Genomic DNA, 22,966 nt, shown 5'->3' with positions numbered 1-22,966 from the left:
TAACCATTAAAAACCTTAGGCGAGAGGCTGGAGAAATGGATCAGAGGTTAAGAGCACTGGTTGCTCTTCCGGGTGTCCAGAATTCAATTCCCAACAACCACATGGTGGCTCACTACCATCTATAATGAGATCTGGTGCCCTCTTCTGGTGTGCAGCCATACATGGAGGCAGAACACTGTATACATAATAAATAAATCTTAAAAACTTTTTAGGCAATTTTGCATTTTAATTGTCACACTTTCAGTCAGTGTTGCTTAAAACAACAAGTAAATAAAACTATATAAATTTGTATTTTTAAAATTCATAATAGGACCCAAAAGATAGGTGACTATATCTACAAGTTACAGATTCTTTTTAGATAGTGTTACACCCACAAGTGTTGAGGGACTAAAGGCTAGCTTGAACTACATGAGACCTTGTGTCATAAAAAGAAAAAAAAAGAAAGAAAGATAGAAAGGGATGGGGAGAGGGAGAGAGAGAGAGAGAGAGAGAGAGAAGGAAAGACAGGTAAAATCCAAACCTGCAAATACAGTAGGATTTAGTTCTTCGCTGTCTAAGTAATAAGATCTCTCTATGATTCCAACCCCGCAAAAATATGTACAATATCTCTGGCTTTAGTATATTGCGGGCAGGGAGGAGTTCAAGATAGAATTTCTTCATGTAGCTCTGGCTGTCCTGGAATTCACTCTGTAGACCAGGCTGACCTCGAACTCTGGGATCTAAAGGCATTTGCTATCCTTGTCCAGCATAGTAGACATTTTCTTAAGTTGTGACCACTTACACACACAAAAAAAAGGAAATTAGAAGTAGGTGTGATTACACTGATAATCCCAGCACTCGGGAGGCTGAGGCGGGAAAGACTTTAATTAGTTTGTGGTAGCCTGGGCTAAAACAGTAAGTTGCAAAGGGAGCCAGGGTCCAGGGTCATGATGGGCAGCGAGATGGCTTCTGCCAGCCGGGTCTTGCAAGTGGTAAAGCCATGTGATCCAGTAATAAAGTTCCCTGACAAAAGAGACAATTTTTAAATTCTTCCTCAGAAGCTTTGGTATCTGAGGGGCTACCCTCTCACTCATGTTTCACATAATTTCACAGTATTCCAAAAGAAGAAGTATATTCCCAGATTTGCTGATGTATCAGGGGCTACCAGGCATGCAGACATAATTAAAAAAAACATAGCCCGGCAGTGGTGGCACACGCCTTTAATCCCAGCACTCTGGAGGTAGAGGCAGGTGGATCTCTGTGAGTTCAAGGCCAGCCAGGTCTACTGAGTGAGTTCTAGGACAGGTTCCAAAGCTACACAGAGAAACCCGGTCTTGAAAAACCAAAACAAAAATAAAAACAAAAACGTATTACCTCAGAAATACAGAAAGAAACATATATCTCGAGAAAAATGGAATTTATCCAGCATGGGGGTCCAGAACGATCATTGCGGCTGCTGATGTAATCAGACAAAGTAATACCTTCTTTTTTTACATTTATTTATTATGTATACACTGTCCTGTTTGCATGTATGTCTACAGTCCAGAAGAGGGCACCAGATCTTGTTACAGATGATTGCGAGCCACCATGTGGGTGATGGGGATTAGGTCCTCTGGAAGAACAGCCAGTTCTCTTAACCTCTGAGCCAGCTCTCCAGACCCCAAAAGGATAATCTAAAATGTCAAATGAAAAAAAATTGGATATTAAACAACCATAATAAATATTCTGCAAAAAGAATTACACGTAGAAACTCTGGGTGGCCACTTGTATCTCTCCTTTACGTATCTTGGTCAGCTTCTTCACAAGCTGATCTATATGCTTATTAAAGTCCACATTTTTGTTTTGTTTTGTTTTTTGAGACAAGAGTTTCTCTGTGTAATAGCCATAGCTGTCCTGGAACCAGCTCTTGTAGATCAAGCTGGACTTGAACTCACAGAGATCCTCCTGCCTCTGCCCTTACAGTGCTGGGATTAAAGGCGTGCGCCACCACTGCCTGGCTAACATCTACATTTATTTATTTATTTTTTTTAAAAGGAAAGGGGCTGGAGAGATGACTCAGCGGTTAAGAGCACTGACTGCTCTTCCAGAGGACCCGGGTTCAATTCCCAACACCCACATGGCAGCTCACAACTGTCTGAAGATCCAGTTCTAGGGAGTGGATCTGACACCTTCACACCAATGCACATAAGATAAAGTTAAATAAACTATAAAAATATAAAAAAGGAAAGAAAGAAAAGAAGGGAGAAAAAGTAAAAAAATCAACATACCACAAAACACAAAATAATATTTATCATTTACTAATATGTGCTTCAAGGTAGTTATTTCTACCTATTATATATTAGTCACTCTTCTAAGTAATGCATGTATTTCTACAACGGTCTTAAAAAACCATTTGCCCATTTGCAGAAGAACAAAGTAAAGCATATTGCATTTAAGGAGGCAAGTATGATGGCTCACACCTGAAATTCTACCACTCAGAAGCTGAGGCAGAGGCCATCCTGGGCTATATAGTGTCAGACCAACGTGGGCAACAGAGAATTCCTGTCTTAAAACACACACACACACAACTTAAGAATTTGATATCGCGGAGGGTGGTGGTTTCCACAGTCTCAGTTCATGGCCACCTTATTTTGGGGCATGTGGCAAAGCAAACCATCATAGCAGGGAGTGTGTTCTTTTTTTTTTTTTTTGATTTTTCGAGACAGGGTTTCTCTGTAGCTTTTGGTTCCTGTCCTGGAACTAGCTCTGTAGACCAGGCTGGTCTTGAACTCACAGAGATCCGCCTGCCTCTGCCTCCCGAGTGCTGGGATTAAAGGCGTGCGCCACCACCACCCGGCCAGGGAGTATGTTCTTAAGTCTGTTTGCTTCATAATAACTGGGAGGCAAAGGGAAGAGAAGCGGGGCCAGCATTGTAGCATTTCCTTCTAGAATGTACCCCTAGATTTAACTTCCTCCATAAGTTTCCACTACTCCCAAGAATCTCAGGTAGCAGGTAATATGCAACCTAGTAAGTTGTTGTTTTAATTACTTTTCTATTGCTCTGAAGAGACACCATGGCCAAAGGCAAGCTTTGAAAGAAATATTTAACTGGGGACTTGCTTATAATTTCAGGGGACGAGTCCCTGACCATCATGGTGCGTGGGGAGTATGGCAGTAGACACTCAGGCATAGCACTGGGGCCGTAACTGAGAAGTCACATGTTGAGACAACACCCATGGGACAGAGTGAGTGCTAACTAGGAATGACGTGAGCTTTTGAAACCTCCAGTCCCACCCCCATGACAGTAATACACCTCCTCCAACCAGACCACACCTCCCAAATCTTCCCAACCAGTTCCAACAACTGGGAACCAAGTATTCAAATACATGAGCCTATAGGAGTAGTCTCATTCAAACCACCACTATTGGCTCTCCATAAGCCTTGCATAGCATGGTTCAGCTGTCCGTGGGAATAGTATATACCATGCCAGCTTGTCACAGAAAATATGTGCACGGTGTAGAGAAAAACATCCTTCTTCAATTACTTTGTCTTTCGTGGCTCTATCAGGCATAACAAAGAATATCACGGTCCATATCATGTATGTAAAAATGAATTGGGAGCTTTTGAGGCCCTCGTCAATGCTACTGCTATTATTTTACTTAATGCATGACTCTAAAGGAGGTTCAGTCTGTTGGAAGCTCCAGGAAAGAACACTTAGCTGGAAATCCCAGATGCTCCCAAACAGGATTGGGCTTTCTTTCTGAGAAACATTGAATTCTGATTTACACAGCATTTTTCTTTTAATTTTGGCTTTGAAATGACTAAGCATTATATTCACACAACCCTCCTGTAAAACAGATTACAATAATGTTGTAACTCCATTTCCTAGAAATAAGATTTGTTCCAGACAAAGCAGGAAGCCAGTAATAAAATTACAGCCACTGCTTCATTTAGGCTTTCTGGTTGTGCTGAGGTTATATCATTCATATATTCTAAGATTTGGGCTTAGAATGACCAGCAACACAATGAATGGAGGTTTTGTTCTGTTTTTAGTTCTGCCTTCCTACCCCACCATAGCCTAAACAACTAAGGTAGGCATGGAAGAGAGTTGAAGACAATGCTAATTTTTTTTTTTTTTTTTTTGGTTTTTCGAGACAGGGTTTCTCTGTGGTTTTGGTTCCTGTCCTGGAACTAGCTCTTGTAGACCAGGCTGGTCTCGAACTCACAGAGATCTGCCTGCCTCTGCTTTCCAAGTGCTGGGATTAAAGGCGTGCGCCACCACTGCCCCGCGACAATGGTAAATTTGAGGAATGTTTTTGTTTTGTTTTTTTGTTTGTTGTTTGGTTGGTTTTTTGAGACAAGTTTTCTCTAGCTTTGATGCCTGTCCTGGAACTAGCTCTTGTAGACCAGGCTGGCCTCGAACTCACAGAGATCAGCCTACCTCTGCCTCCCAAGTGCTGGGATTAAAGGCATGCCACCACCACCACGTGGCTGGAGAGATGGCTCAGAGGTTAAGAGCATTGTCTGCTCTTCCAAAGGTCCTGAGTTCAATTCCCAGCAACCACATGATGGCTCACAACCATCTGTAATGGGGTCTGGTGCCCTCTTCTGGCCTGCAGGCATACACACAGAATATTGTATACATAATAAATAAATAAATATTTAAAAAAAAATAAAGGCATGCCACCACTGCCTGGCAAATTTGAGTATTTATAATTCCCCCACTCCCCAGTGTTTGGATGCTAGGTTTCCTTTGTAGGATGACCTGGGAGAGGCTAAGGTGGAGAAGTGGTGATGGGTGGCAAATGCAAATGGTGAGCCAGCATGAGCTCAGTGGTAGATTGCTTGCCTATCACGTACAAGGCCCCAGTTTAAACTGTCATGGCCATTTTAAATCAGGCCTTGAAGAGAGGCCAAATGTCTTGACTTGGCTCAGGTACGTTCCAGAGGAAGATCCTCTGAGTCAAAGGAGGGCCCAACCTTTTCACCGGAGCGTCAGTCTTCCCAAGAGGAACCCTTTACTCTCGAGGATGCTAATAAATTGGGAGCTGAGTAATTTTTAGAGATTAGTAATACCCTAGTGAATGATGAGTCATCGGGTCTGTGGAAGGATGTTGGCCGTGAGGGCACTGTGGCAGGGCCTCCACCGGTTTACGTGCAACTTAGCCAAGCATGCGATGTGGTCCTTCTTACCTACTTCCTGTCTAATTGCTGGCTATGTCTATTTTCTGTAGAGGAGACAGGAGCCTATGTGTAGCCCCATCCCCCTTCTTTCCAGTTAGAAATTATTGTAGTTACCTTTCTCTAGTAAGAGTTAAAAAACCAGGTTTATTTTTATGGTGTTTGCATGCATTAACATTACCGTATTTTGCTCATACTAATATCCTCATTATCTCCTTTGCCTGTCTCCCGCTTCCCACTGGTCCCTTCCCTCTCAATAGTCACCATTCTACTTTCATGTCATATGTACACACACATATATGTATATACACACATATGTCTGTTTTTAAACCTAGGTTCTGAATATGAGAAAGCATACATAGCGTGTTTTCCTTCTCCATTATCCTCTCTTGTTCCCTTATTGCCCTTTTTCTCTTTATTTATACTGTATATATTTACTTATTTATTTATGTATACTGTAGTGTTCTGTCTGCATGTACGCTTGCGTACGCTTGCACCTGCATGCCAGAAGAAGGCGCCAGACCTTTTGTCTTTTTGAGTCTAGTATTTCACATAACGTGACCTCTGTTTCTATCCTTTTCCTGTAAGTGGTATAATTTCATTTTCTATTCAGCTGAATAAAATTCCATAAATGTGTGCATTTCTTTTCTTTTTTCTTTTTTGTTATTTTGAGACAGGGTTTCTCTGTAGTTTTGGAGCCTGTCCTGGAACTAGCTCTCGTAGACCAGGCTGGCCTCGAACTCACAGAGATCCACCCATCTCTGCCTCCCAAGTGCTAGCATTAAAGGCGTGTGCCACCACCGCCCAGGTACACGCTACATTTTCTTCACCTGTTTACTTGTTGACTGGTGCTGCTTCTATGTCTTGACTATTGTAAATAGTGTGACAATGGCTATTCAAGTTATATATGTAATATGCTTAGACTCCTTCAGGTGTCTATGTAGGAATTATATAAGCAGATTATATGAGAGGGTTTTTTTTTTTCTTTCAAGGCTCCTCCATATTGATTTCTACAGTGGTTATCCTAGTATTTTTGGTTTGCTTGATTGTTTTATTTTTGTTTTGTCATAACCGTGATAAAATACTCTGGCAAAGGCGAGTTAAGGAAGAAAAGGCGTTTTTTGCCTCACAGTTCCAGGTCACAGTCCATCATACTGGGGAACTCACTGTGCAGGAGCTTGAGGGAGCTGGTCCTATCACACTGACAGTCAAGAACAGAGAACAATTAGTACACGCTTGCTTGCTAGTGCTCAGCTAGGTCTCTTCATTTCATACAACCAGGATCACAGCCCTGGAAATGGTGCCACCCACAGCGACTGCAGCTTCCCACTTCAGTAACCTCATCAAGATAATCTTCCACATTATCTCATGTGCTCATGGGCTCATCTTCCACCCCAGATTCTGTCACTTGACAGTTAACACTAATCGTCCAGATTAGGCTAAGTTCCTACCAGCAGTATAGCAAGGTTCCTTGCCAGCTTTTGTTGTCATTTGTTTCCTTGGTGACAGCAAAATGGAATCTCAGTATGTTATGAGAGGGTTTGTGTCTGGACCGGGTCTTTGCAGGATTTTGGCATTTTGCTCAGAGAATTGAAGAGGTTCCTGCAGAAGCAAAACCCTCTATTTAGAAGCAAAGCAACAGTATGCATCAGATTCCCTGCAAATGAGCAGGTTTTTGGGACTGGAGCTCTCAAGCACGTAAGTTATTGTTTGAGGCTACCTTGATGGGGTTTAGGGGAGCTGATTGCTAAGGGGTGGGTATGAACTATTCCCTTTTGATTGATAAGCTTGGATTACATAAGTTTTTCTGTACTATGCATGTCCATTCCCATGTTGTCTCTGATTTTACTTAGACGTACTCCCAATTATACATAGGTATAAGATGAGTAATAGAGCTCCCCCCTCCCCCAGCAATCCATTCAGAGTACACCTGTGTCCCTGAGTACACATTACTATGCATGAAAATCAAACCAGCTGAACTGGCTTGGCCCTCGTCCCTGCATCTCTTATTCACAGATATGTTCTGAGCCATATTTGAAAAACGGGGCGCTGCCATGGAGTTGCCAAGGAAAACACTTCACTTCATTGTTTGAAGTGGGGTGTACTTGCAGTTCAGTGAAGTTGCCAAATGCCTTCCTGGGAAGGGGTGCAGATGCGGCACTCAAGCCGAGGGGTGTCACAGGTTGTTAAGGTTTCCCTATGCTTGTGTGCCTCAAATGCAGTTGTAATTTAGCTGATTGTTTGATTTGCTCTGATGAAGGTTTTTTAATTTCATGCAACACCATGATTGCAGTTATTTCCTGAACTACTGGTGAACTCTGTAATAGCATTTCCTTCCTAGTTTATTTACATTTCTAAAGATTTACTGTTATTATTATTATTAATTATTATTTCGAGAGAGTGTCTTACTATGTAGCCCTGGCTAGCCAGGAACTACCTGTATAGAAGAAGGTGGCTTCAAATTCACAGATCAGTCTGCTAAGTGCTGGGATTAAATGTGTGTACTTTCACCCTGGGCTTTAGTTTTGAATAGTCTGTGAGTGTTGTTTGAATGAAAGTGTCACCCCAGACCCTGGCACCCATCCTTGGAGCGCCAATGGAGCTGGAATGGAGCAGGAAACTCCATTTCAAGCCCCCACCCGCTGGGAGTTGCCGTGGCCCAGACTCCACCTCCGGGAAAGCCCTTCAGGCGCTGACCCCTCCAGTGGTCCAGGGAGGGTCAGGACCACTCCCACAGGCTAGTTAGGCTGCCTCCCAGAAAAGGAACACGTGGTCTCCGGGTTTTGCATGGATCTCCCCTGCTCTCTCCCCTTCGCCATGTTTTCCCGGTGTTACCTCAGGAGAGCTGCATTAAACGTGGGCATCTTTTATTGGGTCTAATTTGGTCTGATTGGAACTATTTGCATCGGCAGAGAGGCTTTTAAGAAATATACATAACGTGTGTGTGTGTTTGTGTGTGTATACATATAAATGCAGGTGACCAAGGAGCCCAGAGGAGACCATGACTCTCTGCAGCTGTAGTTACAGGAGGTTGTGAACCGCCAGACATGGCTCTTAGGAATGCAACTTGGGCCTTTGCAACAGCTGCACATGTTCTTAATTATTGAGCCATCTTCTTCTTTTTTTAAAAAGATTTATTAAGTCGGGCAGTGGTGGCGCACGCCTTTAATCCCAGCACTCGGGAGGCAGAGGCAGGTGGATCTCTGTGAGTTCGAGGCCAGCCTGGTCTACAAGAGCTAGTGCCAGGACAGGCTCCAAAGCTACAGAGAAACCCTGTCTCGAAAAACAAAACAAAACAAAACAAAAAAAGATTTATTAAGCAGGGCGGTGGTGGCACAAGCCTTTAATCCCAGTACTCGGGAGGCAGAGGCAGGTGGATCTCTGTGAGTTCGAGTCCAGCCTGGTCTACAAAGGGAGTTCCAGGACAGGCTCCAAAGCTACAGAGAAACTCTGTCTCGAAAAACCAAAAAATAAAATAAAATAAAAAGATTTATTTATTTATTATGTATACAACATTCTGCCTTGATGTATGCCCACATGCCAGAGGAGGGCGCCAGATCTCAGTACAGATGGTTGTGAGCCACCTTGTGGTTGCTGGGAATTGAACTCAGGACCTCTGGAAGAGCAGCCAGTGCTCCTAACCTCTGAGCCATCTCTCCAGCCCTTGAGCCATCTTCTTGACCCTGTATTTCTTTCAAAATATATCTTTATTTATTGAGAATTTCATATATGTACACAATGTATTTTGACCATATCCACGTGTCACTTCCCCCTCTAACAACTTTCCATCGCAGCTTCATGTCATCTTCATCTTTAACATATATGTGTATACATTTATTTCACTATATATGTATATACCCCTATTAGTTTTTTTTTTTCCGAGACAGGGTTTCTCTGTGGCTTTGGAGCCTGTCCTGGAACTATATATACACCTCCCTTCCTATTTTATTTTTGTATTGAAAATTTTCCATGCAATATATATTCTGATCACACTTCCTCTTCCGACTCCTCCCAGATTCAAACACCTCCTAACCCACCCAACTCCACACCCCTTTTTTTCCCTCTTTAGAAAACAGGCAGACAAAAACCAAATCAGAATTAGACAAACAAACAAAAGAAAACCCCAAAAATACACATGCAAACAAACCCCATAAAAACACAAACCAGGAGCCGTAGTCTAGAAGAAAAAGAACAGTAAGACAAAAAAAAGTTCAAACAAAGCAATATGAGATAAAAAGTCTACAAAAATATCATTGAGTTAGTTTTGTGTTGGTCATCTATAGATGGGCATGGAGCCCTGGCTCTAATTGTGGTTAATATGCCCAGTGAGACTGCTTTGGAGAAAACTAATTTTTCCTTTGCGAGCAAATGTCAATTGCAGATAGTGTCTCTTCCTATTTTTTAAGTCTTCTATGATATTTTCTTCCCTCAAACTCAGAGAAAATAGCACCATCCCTGTTCTCCTTAATAGTCCGTTAAATGAAGTTAGCAAGTACCTCATAGTCTCACAAATATGAAGATATTAGGATTCAGAATGTATATAAATGTGTATACGTAATGTTTACGTAATCTTAATACATGGTCCTTATCACAGATGTCGTCTGTATCTAGGCACATGATGTCTTTTTTAACTTTTTTTCAGATTTATTATTTATAGTGTTCTGCTTGAATGCCAGAAGAGGGCGCCAGACTTCCACCGTAGATGGTTATGAGCCACCAAGTGGTTGCTGGGAATTGAGCACCTTTGGAAGAGCAGCCGGTCTTCCTACCATTTGAGCCCTCTCGCCAGATCTGAGCACTCAGGAGGTAGTGGCAGGCGGATTTCTGTGTGTTCAAGCCAGCCTGGTCTAGTTCCAGGACAGGTTCCAAAGCTACAGAAAACCCTTGTCTCGAAAAACAAACAAACAAACAAACAAATACAAAGAAAGGAAGGAAGGAAGGAAGGAAGGAAGGAAGGAAAGAAGGAGGGAAGGAAGGAAGGAAGGAAGGAAGGAAGGAAGGAAGGAAGGAAGGAAGGAGGGAAGGAAGGAAGGAAGGAAGGAGAAAGAAATTCTCCCTGGAACATTCTAGGGTTGTGTCCTGTTTCTCCAATTGGGTGGCTTATCTGGAGGAAGAAGCAACAGACTGGAGGAACTATGGATCCGTGGAACAATAAAAACACTTAATTCTTTCTGAAAATGTTGGGTGCCCTACACGGTGAAATTTTTCTTTCTCCTTCCTACTCTTTCCTTACCTAGAATTCACTAAGTACACTAAATTCGGTCTTTTTTTTTTTTTTTTTTGGTTTTTCGAGACAGGGTTTCTCTGTGGTTTTGGAGCCTGTCCAGGAACTAGTTCTTGTAGACCAGGCTGGTCTCGAACTCACAGAGATCCGCCTGCCTCTGCCTCCCAAGTGCTGGGATTAAAGGTGTGCGCCACCACCGCCCGGCTGACGTTTGCTTTTGAAAGGGACTTTCACATCAGCTCCATCATTCAAGGTCTGCCCACGTCCCCGCTTAAGTCACGGTCACTACTTTGATATGCACTGAAAAGATAAGGCTTCTTTTCCGAGTTATTTTAAATAAGGCAAGAACAGGAATGAAAACTGATTTTAAATCAAGAGTATCAACTGCACAAAAGAATAAAAGTTAACTCGAAAAAAAAAGTACATTATCTAGGGGAGAAACCTAACAACCAGGGTGCGATGAACAGTGACCAGAAGTAAAGGTACGTGAGTGGTTTGGTCACCAGGTGGTGGCAGGAGCCGCAGCCTTGCACCCACCCGGCGCGCACCCCAGGGACTCCGCACCTGTCTGCCTCCCGGCCGTGAGTCTGCGCCTGCGCGGCGCGGGGTGGGGGCGGGCCCTGGCTGTTATCTTGGCGCGCGCGGGATTCCCTCCCGGGCCGCCCGCTGGAGTGCGCTGTGTTCCGTTTCCGCGGCATCCCACTGAGGTAACCCGCGGCCCGGGTAGCGGCCGCTCCAGCCAGCAGGCCTCTCCCCGCCGCCGCGATGCCCAGCGTGCAGCTGCCGCCCAAGGAGAGAGCCCTCTTCAAGCGCGTGCTGGTGAGCGGGGCAGCGACCCACCCGACCTCGGCGCGCTTTGTTTACCTCCGAGCCGGGCTCTCCCGCGGCTCCCCGCCCCCACGCGCCGCCTCCGCAGCCTCGGTCCCCACGGCAAGCGCTTTCCAGAAACTTCTTGGCCGAGGCGCTGGGGTCCCGGCGTCTGGGCGCCTGCCCTCCGCGACTCTAGCCTCGGTGCATCCCTCCAGGCGCCCCTCCGGGGAGTCCAGGCTGCTTCGGGGCCAGGCGGGGGCACGGCGCACCTCAGACTTAGTGGGGAGCGGGTGACCGCTGTCGGGGGTGCGGGGATTGAGCCCGCGGTCCTAGGGAGTCAGTGCCGCTGTGCGGGAGAGTTTGCATGTGTGTGGTGCCCCGTCTGGGAACTGACTTGCCAGAAACTCTAGCTTCTAACTCTCCCGAGTGACGAGAGCTGCAGAGACCGGTTTGCGCTTGAGACCATTTACGTGGCTTTGAAACAAGCCCAAATAATAACCTTCCTTGGTCAAGGCAGACCGATGCCAAAACAAGAAAGGTTCGCTTTTATTTTTAGATTTTTCTTAAGACAGGCTTACTACGTAGCCCTGGCAGGCACGGATCTCTATGTTGACAAAGCTAGCCTACCTAGCATTTAGAGAGATCCGCCTGTTTCTGCTTCCCGAGTTCTGGAATAAAAGGCATTTGGTTGCCAGGACAAGTTTCCTCTGGGATGCTTGCCAGCATATCTGCCACCTTGGCACCTTCACTGTTTTTCAGGATGTGACATGCCTTTGTATTTTCCAGTATGCCCTGGGGGGTCGAAGATTTATAAACGAAGAAGAGTTAATGGCTGTAATCTGCCTTTTAAATTTGAAAAGGTGGTACTTCAGAGCAAGCTTTTAGATTTAAGGGTGAATTTATATTCAGAGCACATGCATAGGAGTCAGCTGTTGGTCAGCTTTACTCTAAGTAAAATACCAATCATAGAGTAGTATATTGCCATCACCTGACAAAAAATTTACAATAGTAAGTAGTTCAGATTCAAGCCAGTAGAAACTTGTTGTTTCGTATGGAGAGTCTTAACAATGGTAACATAGTCGACAGGGAGCTTGCGGGAGGGTTTGGAAGCCAGGGCCTCTCATAGCTCAGGTTGGCCCTGAACTCCAGCCAGAGATGATCTTGAACTCGTCTTCTGCATTTGTCTGGAGAATGCTGGGATTACAGATTTGGATACCACATCTAGCCTTGGGATGAAAATCTCAAATCAGTTTGTTATGGAGCTTTTCAGGTTAATAGTGAAGCATGCTGGGCAAATACCAAAATGTTCACTCCTTTTGTTGCTGTAGCTGAACACTCTTCCTCAGAAGTTCCTTCTGCTTCTATATATCCCCACCGTTTCTCTTTGTGGTTTGTCAACTGCACCTCTGTAGTCAAAGCTGGACCTTAAGAAGCTTTGAGTTTGTGTGATGCCATGGTGTGTGCTGAGGTCACGAGGACACCTTGCAGGAGTCGGTTGCTTCTTTCCTGTGGGTTTCCAGGACTTGTCAGCCTCGGTGCCAAGCATCTTTGCTAAGCCATTCATTGGCTCTAGTTTATTTTATTTACTTTGAGAATAGGTTTCAGAGTTCCACTCTAGTCCATGGTGGCATTCACTGTGTAATCTAGGCCAGCCTTGAACTCGTGGCAATCTATTTGTCTCGACTTCCTAAGGGATGGATTTCATTGATTGTAGGGAATGAGCATGAGCCACCAGGCCTGGTCACATGTTTATTGATACACACACACACACACACACACACACTCACACTCTTACTTTCAGGATAGGTAGTATATTCATGTGGCTCAGTCTTTTTTTTTTCCCTGTTACTTTTGTCTTCCAACCACTCAGTTTTCATCCCAGAGCCAATCAGGAAAATGCAGTTTAAATCTATTTCAATGAAGTCTTTATTTTTTTTTAAAGATTTATTTATTTATTATGTATACAATATTCTGCCTCGATGTATGCCTGCACACCAGAGGAGGGTGCCAAATCTCAGTACAGATAGTTGTGAGCCACCATGTAGTTGCTGGGAATTGAACTCAGGACCTCTGGAAGAGCAGCCAGTGCTCTTAACCTCTGAGCCATCTCTCCAGCCCCCTCAAGAATTAGCCATACCTTTGGTGCCGTTTTGCTTGAATTTAGGAGGATGGTCTTACTGAGCAGCTCTTAGTTGTCTAGCATAAGGAAACAGAGACAAGATTTTCATTCTCTTAGAGCTCCAAGATGGTGACTAAAACAGATAGTAAATAAGTGAATGCATAAGATTGTCAGAGACAGAATGATGGCACTGGGTAGCAGATGGAACAGTAATAGATAGTGTGGGTAGGCAGAGGGTGGGAGACAGGCAGAGTAGCATGGTCAGGTAGGTGACGTGTGACTTAGATCACAAGAGACAGCCAAGGGAAGATGGGAGGAAGAAGGTTGACAGGAACACAGTACAGTGGTCCTAAGGTGTGGGAAAGCTTGAGTCTGAGGGATAGGACACCTAGTCTGAACAGTATAATTGATGGGAAGGTGGAAAGATAAAATACGCTTCTGATCAATGACAGCTGAGGAGGGACTTTGATCACTTAACCTGGCCTTTGTGATTGGGGATATAGATTGTAGTAATAAGGGGCGGCGGCGGGATTGCGTCCCCAAAACCCCAGCCGCCTGCCCGGCTCGGCTAGCTTATGCCCCAAATAATTACACGGACACTGTATTCTTTTAAACACTGTTCTGGCCCATTTCTAATCATCTGTGTAGCGCCCCTAGGTGCGCTTACCGGGAAGATTCTAGCCTAAGTCCATCCTGGGTCGGAGCTGGGGCATGGTGTGTGTCTTCCCTGGAGCAGGTAGCATGGCGTCTCTCTTGCGTCTGCTCCCGAGAGGAGAGCTGCGGAGTCTGACCTCACTTCCTCTTCCTCCCAGCGTTCTGTTCTGTTTACTCCACCCACCTAAGGGTGGCCTATCCAATGGGCCTAGCAGTTTCTTTATTGCTTAAACAATGAAATCAACAGATTGATATATGACACTCCCACATCACTTCCCCTTTTTCTGTTTAAACAAAAAAGGAAGGCTTTAACCTTAACATAGCAAAATTACATATAACAAAACAGTTATCAAGTAAAAGTTACATCAGAAACATTTATACATATAACAAAATTGACCTTAAATCTCTATAAATAAAGCAAAATCTATACTAATGCAAATTATTCATACCTATATCATATCCCCCTTTAAATGTAAAAGAACATTTATAAACTATATTTGGGAACATGGGCGCAGTTTTTTCTCTCCAAACTGCTTCCTGCTGAATGGGGGCGTCGTTAATCAGATTATTTAGGGTGTAACCTGTGTGCCAGGTTTATCTCAGTTGGCAGTTGAGCAGAGCAATTTTCTGAAGATATTCACAGCAACCCTTCAGGAGGACGTGGTCCATCATACCAAATCGGAATAGATGCAATCCACCGGGTCTGGTCCTCTGTGAAAACAAAAGAAGACTCTCTCCAAAGCATCATATCCTTAGACCCAAATTCTGAAATCGTAATACCCTTATATCCATTCTGGTTTAGCTTGGCAGCCCAGGTAATGAAATGTCTCTCTGTACTTAGCTCCTTCACAGTCAAAAATTTTAAAGAAAACACAATGTACATAATCCAGACTCTCTGTGAATTTTTCATCTTTACGCGGCTTATTTTTACTCTATCACTTTACTTTATTCTGTCTCTTTAAAGACTTTACCTTTTTTTTTTTAAAACCATTAACTTTATTCTCTATATTCTTTTTCTTCTCTCTCCCAAGCCTACGTACATTCATCCAACAGTGTGACTCGTTTAGCGGTCTGAATCTGTCCCATTGTGAATCTGCAATTTTTTACTATCCAGGAGCACTTTTGATTTGCGCCTTTAAATCACTAGGCGCTTAAGAATCTAAGCTGTGACATTCCTAAGTTAACTTTTTGCTTTTTGAGCTTATATCTGAAAACCAGGCTGTCTTTGAACTCTCAGAGATCCGCCTGTCTCTGCCTTCCAGGCATTGGGATTAAAGGTGTTTGCTACTACACCTTGAACTCACAGAGATCTGTTCGTCTCTGCCTTCTAGGCACTGGGATTAAAGGCGTGTGCTACCACACCTTGAAGTCACAGAGGTCTATCTCCCTCTGCCTCCCAAGTGTTGGGATTAAAGGTGTGTACTAGGACACACAACAACTCTCTTCCTTTTTTTTTTTAAGAACTTCAACTTTTAGCTTGCATATATTTTTAACACACAGTAAACCATTTAGAAATTTTCTTTGTCTCTGAATCTCTCTTTACTGTATATCTCTCTGTTTTTTGACCACATGAGTCTTTAGTTTACCAAGCAATCTCACTCAGTAGGACTAAAGGCGTGGCTTTGACGGCTAGATGTAGCCCATTCCTTAGCTTTTCAGCCTCATGGCTGAGGTACTGGCTGTAGCCATGTTTATAGCATTTCAAGGTCCCTGCCAGCCAGCAAACTACAACAGACAACACTCAAGTCCTCTCTCTGTAGCCGGCCCTCCTGCCTCAAACAGTCAGAGTTTGCCCTGGCAGGATGGCCCAGAAAGCCGGCATTTTTAAACAACACAGGTTTTTTCCTGCTACGGCTGAAAACCGAAAAGCATGTGTTCAGCTTTTCATCAACACCGTTTAAATGTTTCGTGGCAGGACCTCTTAATGAGCTGCAGGCTTTGCAGCTGAAGCTGAGTCAGGAAGCCTCTCTTAGATGAGGCGCTTGCTTGCCTCTAGCAAGCAAAGTAGACCAGAGAAATTGCCACAAGAAACATGCTTTACTCTATTCTTTTCCAAGCTTTCTCAGGCTTTCTGTGGACTCATTTAGCCCCACGTTGGGCGCCATTTGTAGTAATAAGGGGCGGCGGCGGGATTGCGTCCCCAAAACCCCAGCCGCCTGCCCGGCTCGGCTAGCTTATGCCCCAAATAATTACACGGACACTGTATTCTTTTAAACACTGCTCTGGCCCATTTCTAATCATCTGTGTAGCGCCCCTAGGTGCGCTTACCGGGAAGATTCTAGCCTAAGTCCATCCTGGGTCGGAGCTGGGGCATGGTGTGTGTCTTCCCTGGAGCAGGTAGCATGGCGTCTCTCTTGCGTCTGCTCCCGAGAGGAGAGCTGCGGAGTCTGACCTCACTTCCTCTTCCTCCCAGCGTTCTGTTCTGTTTACTCCACCCACCTAAGGGTGGCCTATCCAATGGGCCTAGCAGTTTCTTTATTGCTTAAACAATGAAATCAACAGATTGATATATGACACTCCCACATCAATAGATCATTTTTGTGTTAGTGTCAGATGAGTGATAGTCTTTGTAGCTGGACCACACTTTGCAGCAAAGGTAAGTTTGTATGTGTTTAGAGGTTTACTTTTCCACATTGGTAAAGTGAGATAATAACACTATTTTAAAGGAATTCTTACAAAACCAAATACGATTAGAAAGACAAAAGAAGTGCTGGCAAGGATGTAGAGAAAGTGTAGAAAACCCTTGCTCATTGTTTTTGGTAATGGTAGTACTGCTAGTACAGGAAACAGTACGGGAGGGGCAGTGAGATGGCTCCGCAGATAAAGCAACTGCCATGCAAACCTAAGGACCAGAGTTCAATCCCAAGAACCTATGGAAAGGTAGGAGGGGACCTAAGTTGTCTTCTGATCAGTAAACACACACACACACACACACACACACACAAAACCGTATAGTTTTTAAAAACCAAAAAATTAAAACCAAAAGACTCATAGATCTTCCCTATGATCCTGCTGTACCACTGCTTGGTATAGAGGCAAGGAATTGAAGTCAGTATGTTGAAGAGACAGACATCTGTAAGATGTTTATTGTAGCACTGTTCAGCGCCATTCGTGATAGCCAATAAATGGAAACAGTGTAAGTGTCCTTCAACTGATCTATGGGTAAAACAATGTGGCACATTCAGTGGAATAGTAGTCAGCCATAAAAAGAATGAAAATAAGTATTTTCAGCAACATGGATGAAGTTAGACATCACATTAAGTGAAATGAGCCGGACATAGAAAGAGAAATACTTCAAGGACTTGAGGCTCATGTATAACAAAAAAGAGCTGATACTGGAAGAGTTGAATAGAGGGTACTAGAGGTGGGTGAGAAGGATCGGAGGAAGGGGTCAAAGGGTACTTAGTCACTCAGTTTGATGGCTTCCAAGTTCATAAATTCTGTGTCAGTGTTGGTTGATGAGTCTGCATTTATTGAGTTTATGCATTTATGACTTTATATTCCATAATAGTGGAAATTCTCTTTGTCAAGGCATATGTAACTGCACTTAATGCTGTAATTAATGTAAACAGAACATGAATTTAGAATTTATATGATACAATGAAAATTGCTTCATTATCCATCTTATAAAATAACTTTTGCTCCTGTTTCTTTTTAGAAATGTTATGAGCAGAAGCAGTATAAAAATGGCCTCAAGTTTTGCAAGATGATTCTTTCAAACCCGAAATTTGCTGAACATGGAGGTACTGTTGCAATGTTGCTTTGGGGGATTATAATTCTAAAATCAGGCAGGACTTGGCGGTGAAGGAATACTTCTCAGATTCCAAGACTGTGACTATTGGAAGCATAAATGTTTAGTATTTTTTGTTTTCAAGTGAATCTTAAGTTGAGCTAGTTTTATGCTTTAGTGTATGCAGTGTCTTGTAGATGGGAAAGGCTGAGGGACAGCTGATGAGGTAATTAGTATCCTTTTCTGAAGTGCTTCAGATAGCTGAGGTTTTCAGAATTTGGTGTAATTGCTTATATTATCCATTGAACACTCCAATTTAAAAAAAAAATCTGAAATCTTAGTTTCAGATCTTGGAGCTTTAAATTTTGGGACTTTTGGATTAGGGATGCTCAGTTTTATAGATTAGATTTGTCTGTCACTTTGACTAGACACAGTTTCTCACTTTAGTCACCTGTATATAAAATTAGGCTGTGATTTGCAGCATAGAATTGTGTGACAATAAAGTCATGCATTTTATTCTTTGATGCCATTTTTTTTTTACGTATTACTTTTTAATGTTTGTTTATCATGTGGGAATATGCCTGCTGGCTGCATGCATTCCGCAGGGCATATGTGAAGATCAAAGGACAGCGTCTAAGAATTGGTTATTTTTTACCATGTGGGTCCCATGGATTGAACTCAGGTTTTCAGGCCTGGTGGCAAGTTTTTACCCACTGAGTCATCTAACTGGCCTTGTCTCATCCTTTTTTGTTTGTTTTTTGAGGCAGGGTTTCTCTGTAGCTTTGGAGCCTGTCCTACAACTTACTCTGTAGACCAGGCTGGCCTTGAACACACAGACATCCACCTGCCTCTGCCTCCTGAGTGCTGGGATTAAAGGCGTGCACCACCACCGCCTGGCTTTGTTTCATCTTTATATTAATACGTTACCATTGATCCATCATTATGTTGTTGATGTGTTTTTTGTTTGTTTTTATTTTTGTCATTGTTCCTAATAAAGTCTCTATTTCTTTATTCGTTTTTACTGGTAAGCATTATTTGTTGAAAGGATCAGGTTAGACTTGCAGAATACAATCCCTATTATAGCATGGCTAATTGAGGTCTTTCAGAACACTAGACTTGGGCAACTTTTAAAACCATTTAATTAGGAAAATGGGCGGCTAATAGTCACTTTTCTTTTTTTTTTAAATTTATTTATTTATTATGTATACAATATTCTGTCTCTGTGTATGCCTGCAGGCCAGAAGAGGGCACCAGACCTCATTACAGATGGTTGTAAGCCACCATGTGGTTGCTGGGATTTGAACTCAGGACCTTTGAAAGAGCAGGCAATGCTCTTAACCTCTGAGCCATCTCGCCAGCCCAATAGTCACTTTTCTTAAAATGTTAGAAAATCACTTGAAAGAAAAATAAGTAAGTTTTCATTTTGTGAAGTTTTAGAAGAGGAAAGCTGTTTGGCTATGGGAGTGAGCAGTTGGACCACTGTTCTGAAAATACAGAATCTACAGAGATCATTTTGAAAATCACTGTTCTTTAGTTCCTTTGTGGAGTTTTCAGAGAAGTGTTTTATTGTAAATCATCTTTCATCTACTTCCTAACATTTATTTTGGGTTGTTCCTCTGTAGTCCAATGTTACGCTTTCCAAATACAAACTGATGTTAATTAGCCTAAGTAGAATTGTTGAAAAAAAAAAACAAAAAGAGAATTTGTTCAGTATTGAATATGGTTGTTATGATTATGTCATATATCTTTAAGTAGAGTCATGCTTTTTGTAGGTTATGAGTTAGATTATGATGGGTTAGAATTGGTTTCAGTGGGATGGAGCAGTGCTTAGTGGGCTATGTGCTTGTTGAGCAGTTGGGATCTGCATATCCAGAGCCTTTGTAAAAGCCTGTAAAAGTCTATAATCCCGTTGCCTCTACAGTGAGATGGGACGTGGAGATAGAGTCCTGGAAGCTCACAGACCAGCTAGTCTGGTAAAAAAAGCAAAGGGACCCGCCTTAAGGTGAACACTGAGGAATGACATCTCAAGTTGTCCTCTGGCTTCCACACACCTGACGTGCTAATCCTGCACTCACACACATAAACACATAGACACACACAAAAATGAACTGACCTTGCCAAAGTGTGGAACTACTGTAGTTTAATTCAGGAGGACTAAGATGTCTGCTTTGTTAATGTTTTCAGGAGGGTCATATAAATTCCTCTATATAGATTCTTCTAAAAGTAGAAGACATTGTAGCAACTCCATTCCCGTCTATGGCATTTTAGAACAGGACTTGGGTTATTGAATGTGGTGATTATGATTACAACATATCTTTATATAGGTAGTCATTGTTTTTGTGAGGTATAAAATAGATTACGGTAGGTTAAAAAAGTTGGTTTCAGTGGGGTGGAGAGATGCAAATATATAAGAATGATTTTACTTTTTGTACCTTTGTGAGGAAGATAAAACTGCTGGGGCATTAGTACTACTTTATTTTTGTTGTTTGGTTGATTTTCAGTTTTGTTTTCTTTCCAAGCCAGGATCTCTCTGTATAACCTCCTGGAACTTGCTCTGTAGACCAACCAGACTGGCCTCTGCCTCAGAGCACTGGCCTGCCTTTGCTTCCTGGGGCTGGGAAGAAAGGCTTGTGCTACCACTGCAATAGTAGAGCGTTAGATCTCAAGTCCTGACGTAGTGCGGGGAGAATAACTGGAATCTTTCATTTGTTGAACAGAAGCTAAAATTGTTTTTCAGAGACTTTGGCAATGAAAGGATTAACGTTGAACTGTTTAGGAAAAAGAGAAGAAGCGTATGAATTTGTCCGTAAAGGACTTCGCAGTGATGTCAGAAGTCACATCTGTATCCTTTTGCCATAGTTGTGCGTTATCATTTGTCTTTTCAATTACTTGTCTTTTCTAATTCAAATTTTATAACTTCTCTGTGAAACCTTGATATCTTAGGAATTTTAAATAGGTCTGTATCTGCCCATTACTCATCATCTGTGATTAACCATATTTTGTTCCCTAATCCTTTTTTGAGTATTTTAAGGAAAATCTTCATGGAGAGAGAGACGGAGGCAGAGAGCAGTTCTTTCCTTAAACATCCATGAACGTATTGATACTTCTCCATTTCAAATAATGGTTTTTCGTTATTTAATCTGTATAAATATTTACATTACTTTAGTTTCTTTTTAGAAGTATTAGAGGAAGTTTTATTTTTTTATATATTTATTTTATTTTATTTTTTTTGGTTTTTCGAGACAGGGTTTCTCCGTGGTTTTGGAGCCTGTCCAGGAACTAGCTCTTGTAGACCAGGCTGGTCTCGAACTCACAGAGATCCGGCTGCCTCTGCCTCCCGAGTGCTGGGATTAAAGGCGTGCGCCACCACCGCCCGGCTTAGAGGAAATTTTAAATTGAAAAGAAACCTATTTTGCCAGGCGGTGGTGGTGCACACCTTTAATCCTAGCACTTGGGAGGCAGAGGCAGGCGGACCTCTGTGAGTTCAAGGCCAGCCTGATCTACAAGACCTAGTTCCAGGACAGGCTCCAAAGCTACAAAACAACAACAAAAGAAACCTATTTTAAAAGAAGTTTAGCTGGCTCTGTAGCTTGGTAGCAGAGTGCCTGCCCCTGCCCAGTGTGCGCAGACACCTTGGGTGTGACCCCTGGTACAGGAAAGCAGACAGATAGACATTGGCTAGTGTTTCAATATGTAAACAACTATAAAAAAACTTAGAAGATTGTTGGAATTTTCATTTCTTCTCCCATGTTTAGTCTTTTACATATAGTGCCATTGTGTATCTGACATTTAATTCATTTAGCTAGTATTCAACATGCATGGTCTCCCTATTTGCACATATTTAACTTAGGGATCTCTCAAAATACTAAATGCTTATTTTCTTTTTTGGTTTTTCGAGACAGGGTTTCTCTGTGGTTTTGGAGCCTGTCCTGGAACTAGCTCTGTAGACCAGGCTGGTCTCGAACTCACAGAGATCCACCTGCCTCTGCCTCCCGAGTGCTGGGATTAAAGGCGTGCGCCACCACCGCCCGGCTAAATGCTTATTTTCTTAACCCAGTGCTTACCCCAAAGTGAAGAGAGGCTGTGTAAGTATGATAGTTTTTAGCTTTGGGTGTTTATTTCCCTAAGATACACTAAGATAATAAAACCATTTTGTGTATTTTAATATTATCAGTGAATTAATTAGTAGGTATATTACTTAGAATTGGATAAATATAAAGTTATTTTAGAAGAAAATCACAGTTTTTATATAAGCGAATTTTGAGATGTTTGGTTTTAAAAGCAAGGAGATAGAGCGTAGAAAAATATTGTAACTAAATATTTAACTAACTAAAAATATGGAAAGATTTCAAGCATCTACAAAATGGAAGAAATTGAACATTGAACCACTGTGTCCCCATCATTCAGCTTGAACAGTCAAGGCTCAGCTGGTTTCATAGTTGCCTGTTTCTCACTGACTTTTCCCTCTGTCTCCAGATCATTCTGAAGCAAATTACAGATAAAATACTGTTTTTTTAATATTTATTTATTTATTAATATACAATATTCTGTCTGTGTGTATGTCTGCAGGCCAGAAGAGGGCACCAGACCTCATTCCAGATGGTTGTGAGCCACCATGTGGTTGCTGGGAATTGAACTCAGGACCTTTGGAAGAGCAGGCGATGTTCTTAACCACTGAGCCATCTCTCCAGCCCCAGATAAAATACTGTTGATGTTGTTGCATAGTATATTGTGTCTGTGAATGTGTGTATTTCCTTAACTTAATAGGCTGGCATGTTTACGGCCTCCTGCAGCGTTCGGATAAGAAGTATGACGAAGCTATTAAGTGTTACCGAAATGCCCTCAAAATAGATAAAGATAATTTGCAAATCTTGCGGGATCTTTCTCTCTTACAGATTCAGATGAGAGACCTTGAAGGCTATCGAGTAAGTAGTCTTAAATGTACTTTTTTTTAATACAAAGGTTAATTTTTTTACGTGATGGGATTAAAGGTAGGTGCCACCACATTTGGCATAAAGAATAAATTTTTTAAAAAAAATATTTATTTATTATGTATACAATATTCTGTCTGCGTATATGCCTGAAGGCCAGAAGAGGGCACCAGACCCCATGACAGATGGTTGTGAGCCACCATGTGGTTGCTGGGAATTGAACTCAGGACCTTTGGAAGGACAGGCAATGCTCTTAACCGCTGAGCCATCTCTCCAGCCTCCAAGAATAAATTTTTAAAAGCATGTGAATTCGGAATGAAGTAAGCCTAAGGCAAGATGGTGTGCATTTGATTCATTAG

The 22,966-nt window shown here is 42.5% G+C and overlaps 1 protein-coding gene across 2 annotated transcripts in view; it reads left to right on the top strand.

The window, feature by feature from the left end:
• Positions 1 to 10,975: 10,975 nt before the first annotated feature.
• The window catches only part of Naa16 (N-alpha-acetyltransferase 16, NatA auxiliary subunit), a 54,710-nt gene continuing 42,719 nt past the window's right edge, over positions 10,976 to 22,966 (top strand). Inside the window, exons 1-4 of one of the 2 annotated variants that reach the window (XR_012907946.1) lie at positions 10,976 to 11,182; positions 17,605 to 17,689; positions 20,414 to 20,518; positions 22,444 to 22,601. Coding sequence is in view for 1 of the 2 variants with exons in the window: in XM_075949655.1 (XP_075805770.1) it covers positions 11,129 to 11,182; positions 17,605 to 17,689; positions 20,414 to 20,518; positions 22,444 to 22,601 (402 nt within the window). In the remaining variant the exon portion in view is untranslated. The remainder of the gene's footprint in view (positions 11,183 to 17,604; positions 17,690 to 20,413; positions 20,519 to 22,443; positions 22,602 to 22,966) is intronic. The other variant, XM_075949655.1, reaches the window with a different exon arrangement.

This window comes from Microtus pennsylvanicus, chromosome 15, assembly GCF_037038515.1.
Source record: "Microtus pennsylvanicus isolate mMicPen1 chromosome 15, mMicPen1.hap1, whole genome shotgun sequence".
Lineage (NCBI taxonomy): Eukaryota > Metazoa > Chordata > Mammalia > Rodentia > Cricetidae > Microtus > Microtus pennsylvanicus.
This window is presented reverse-complemented; position numbering and strand designations above follow the sequence as displayed.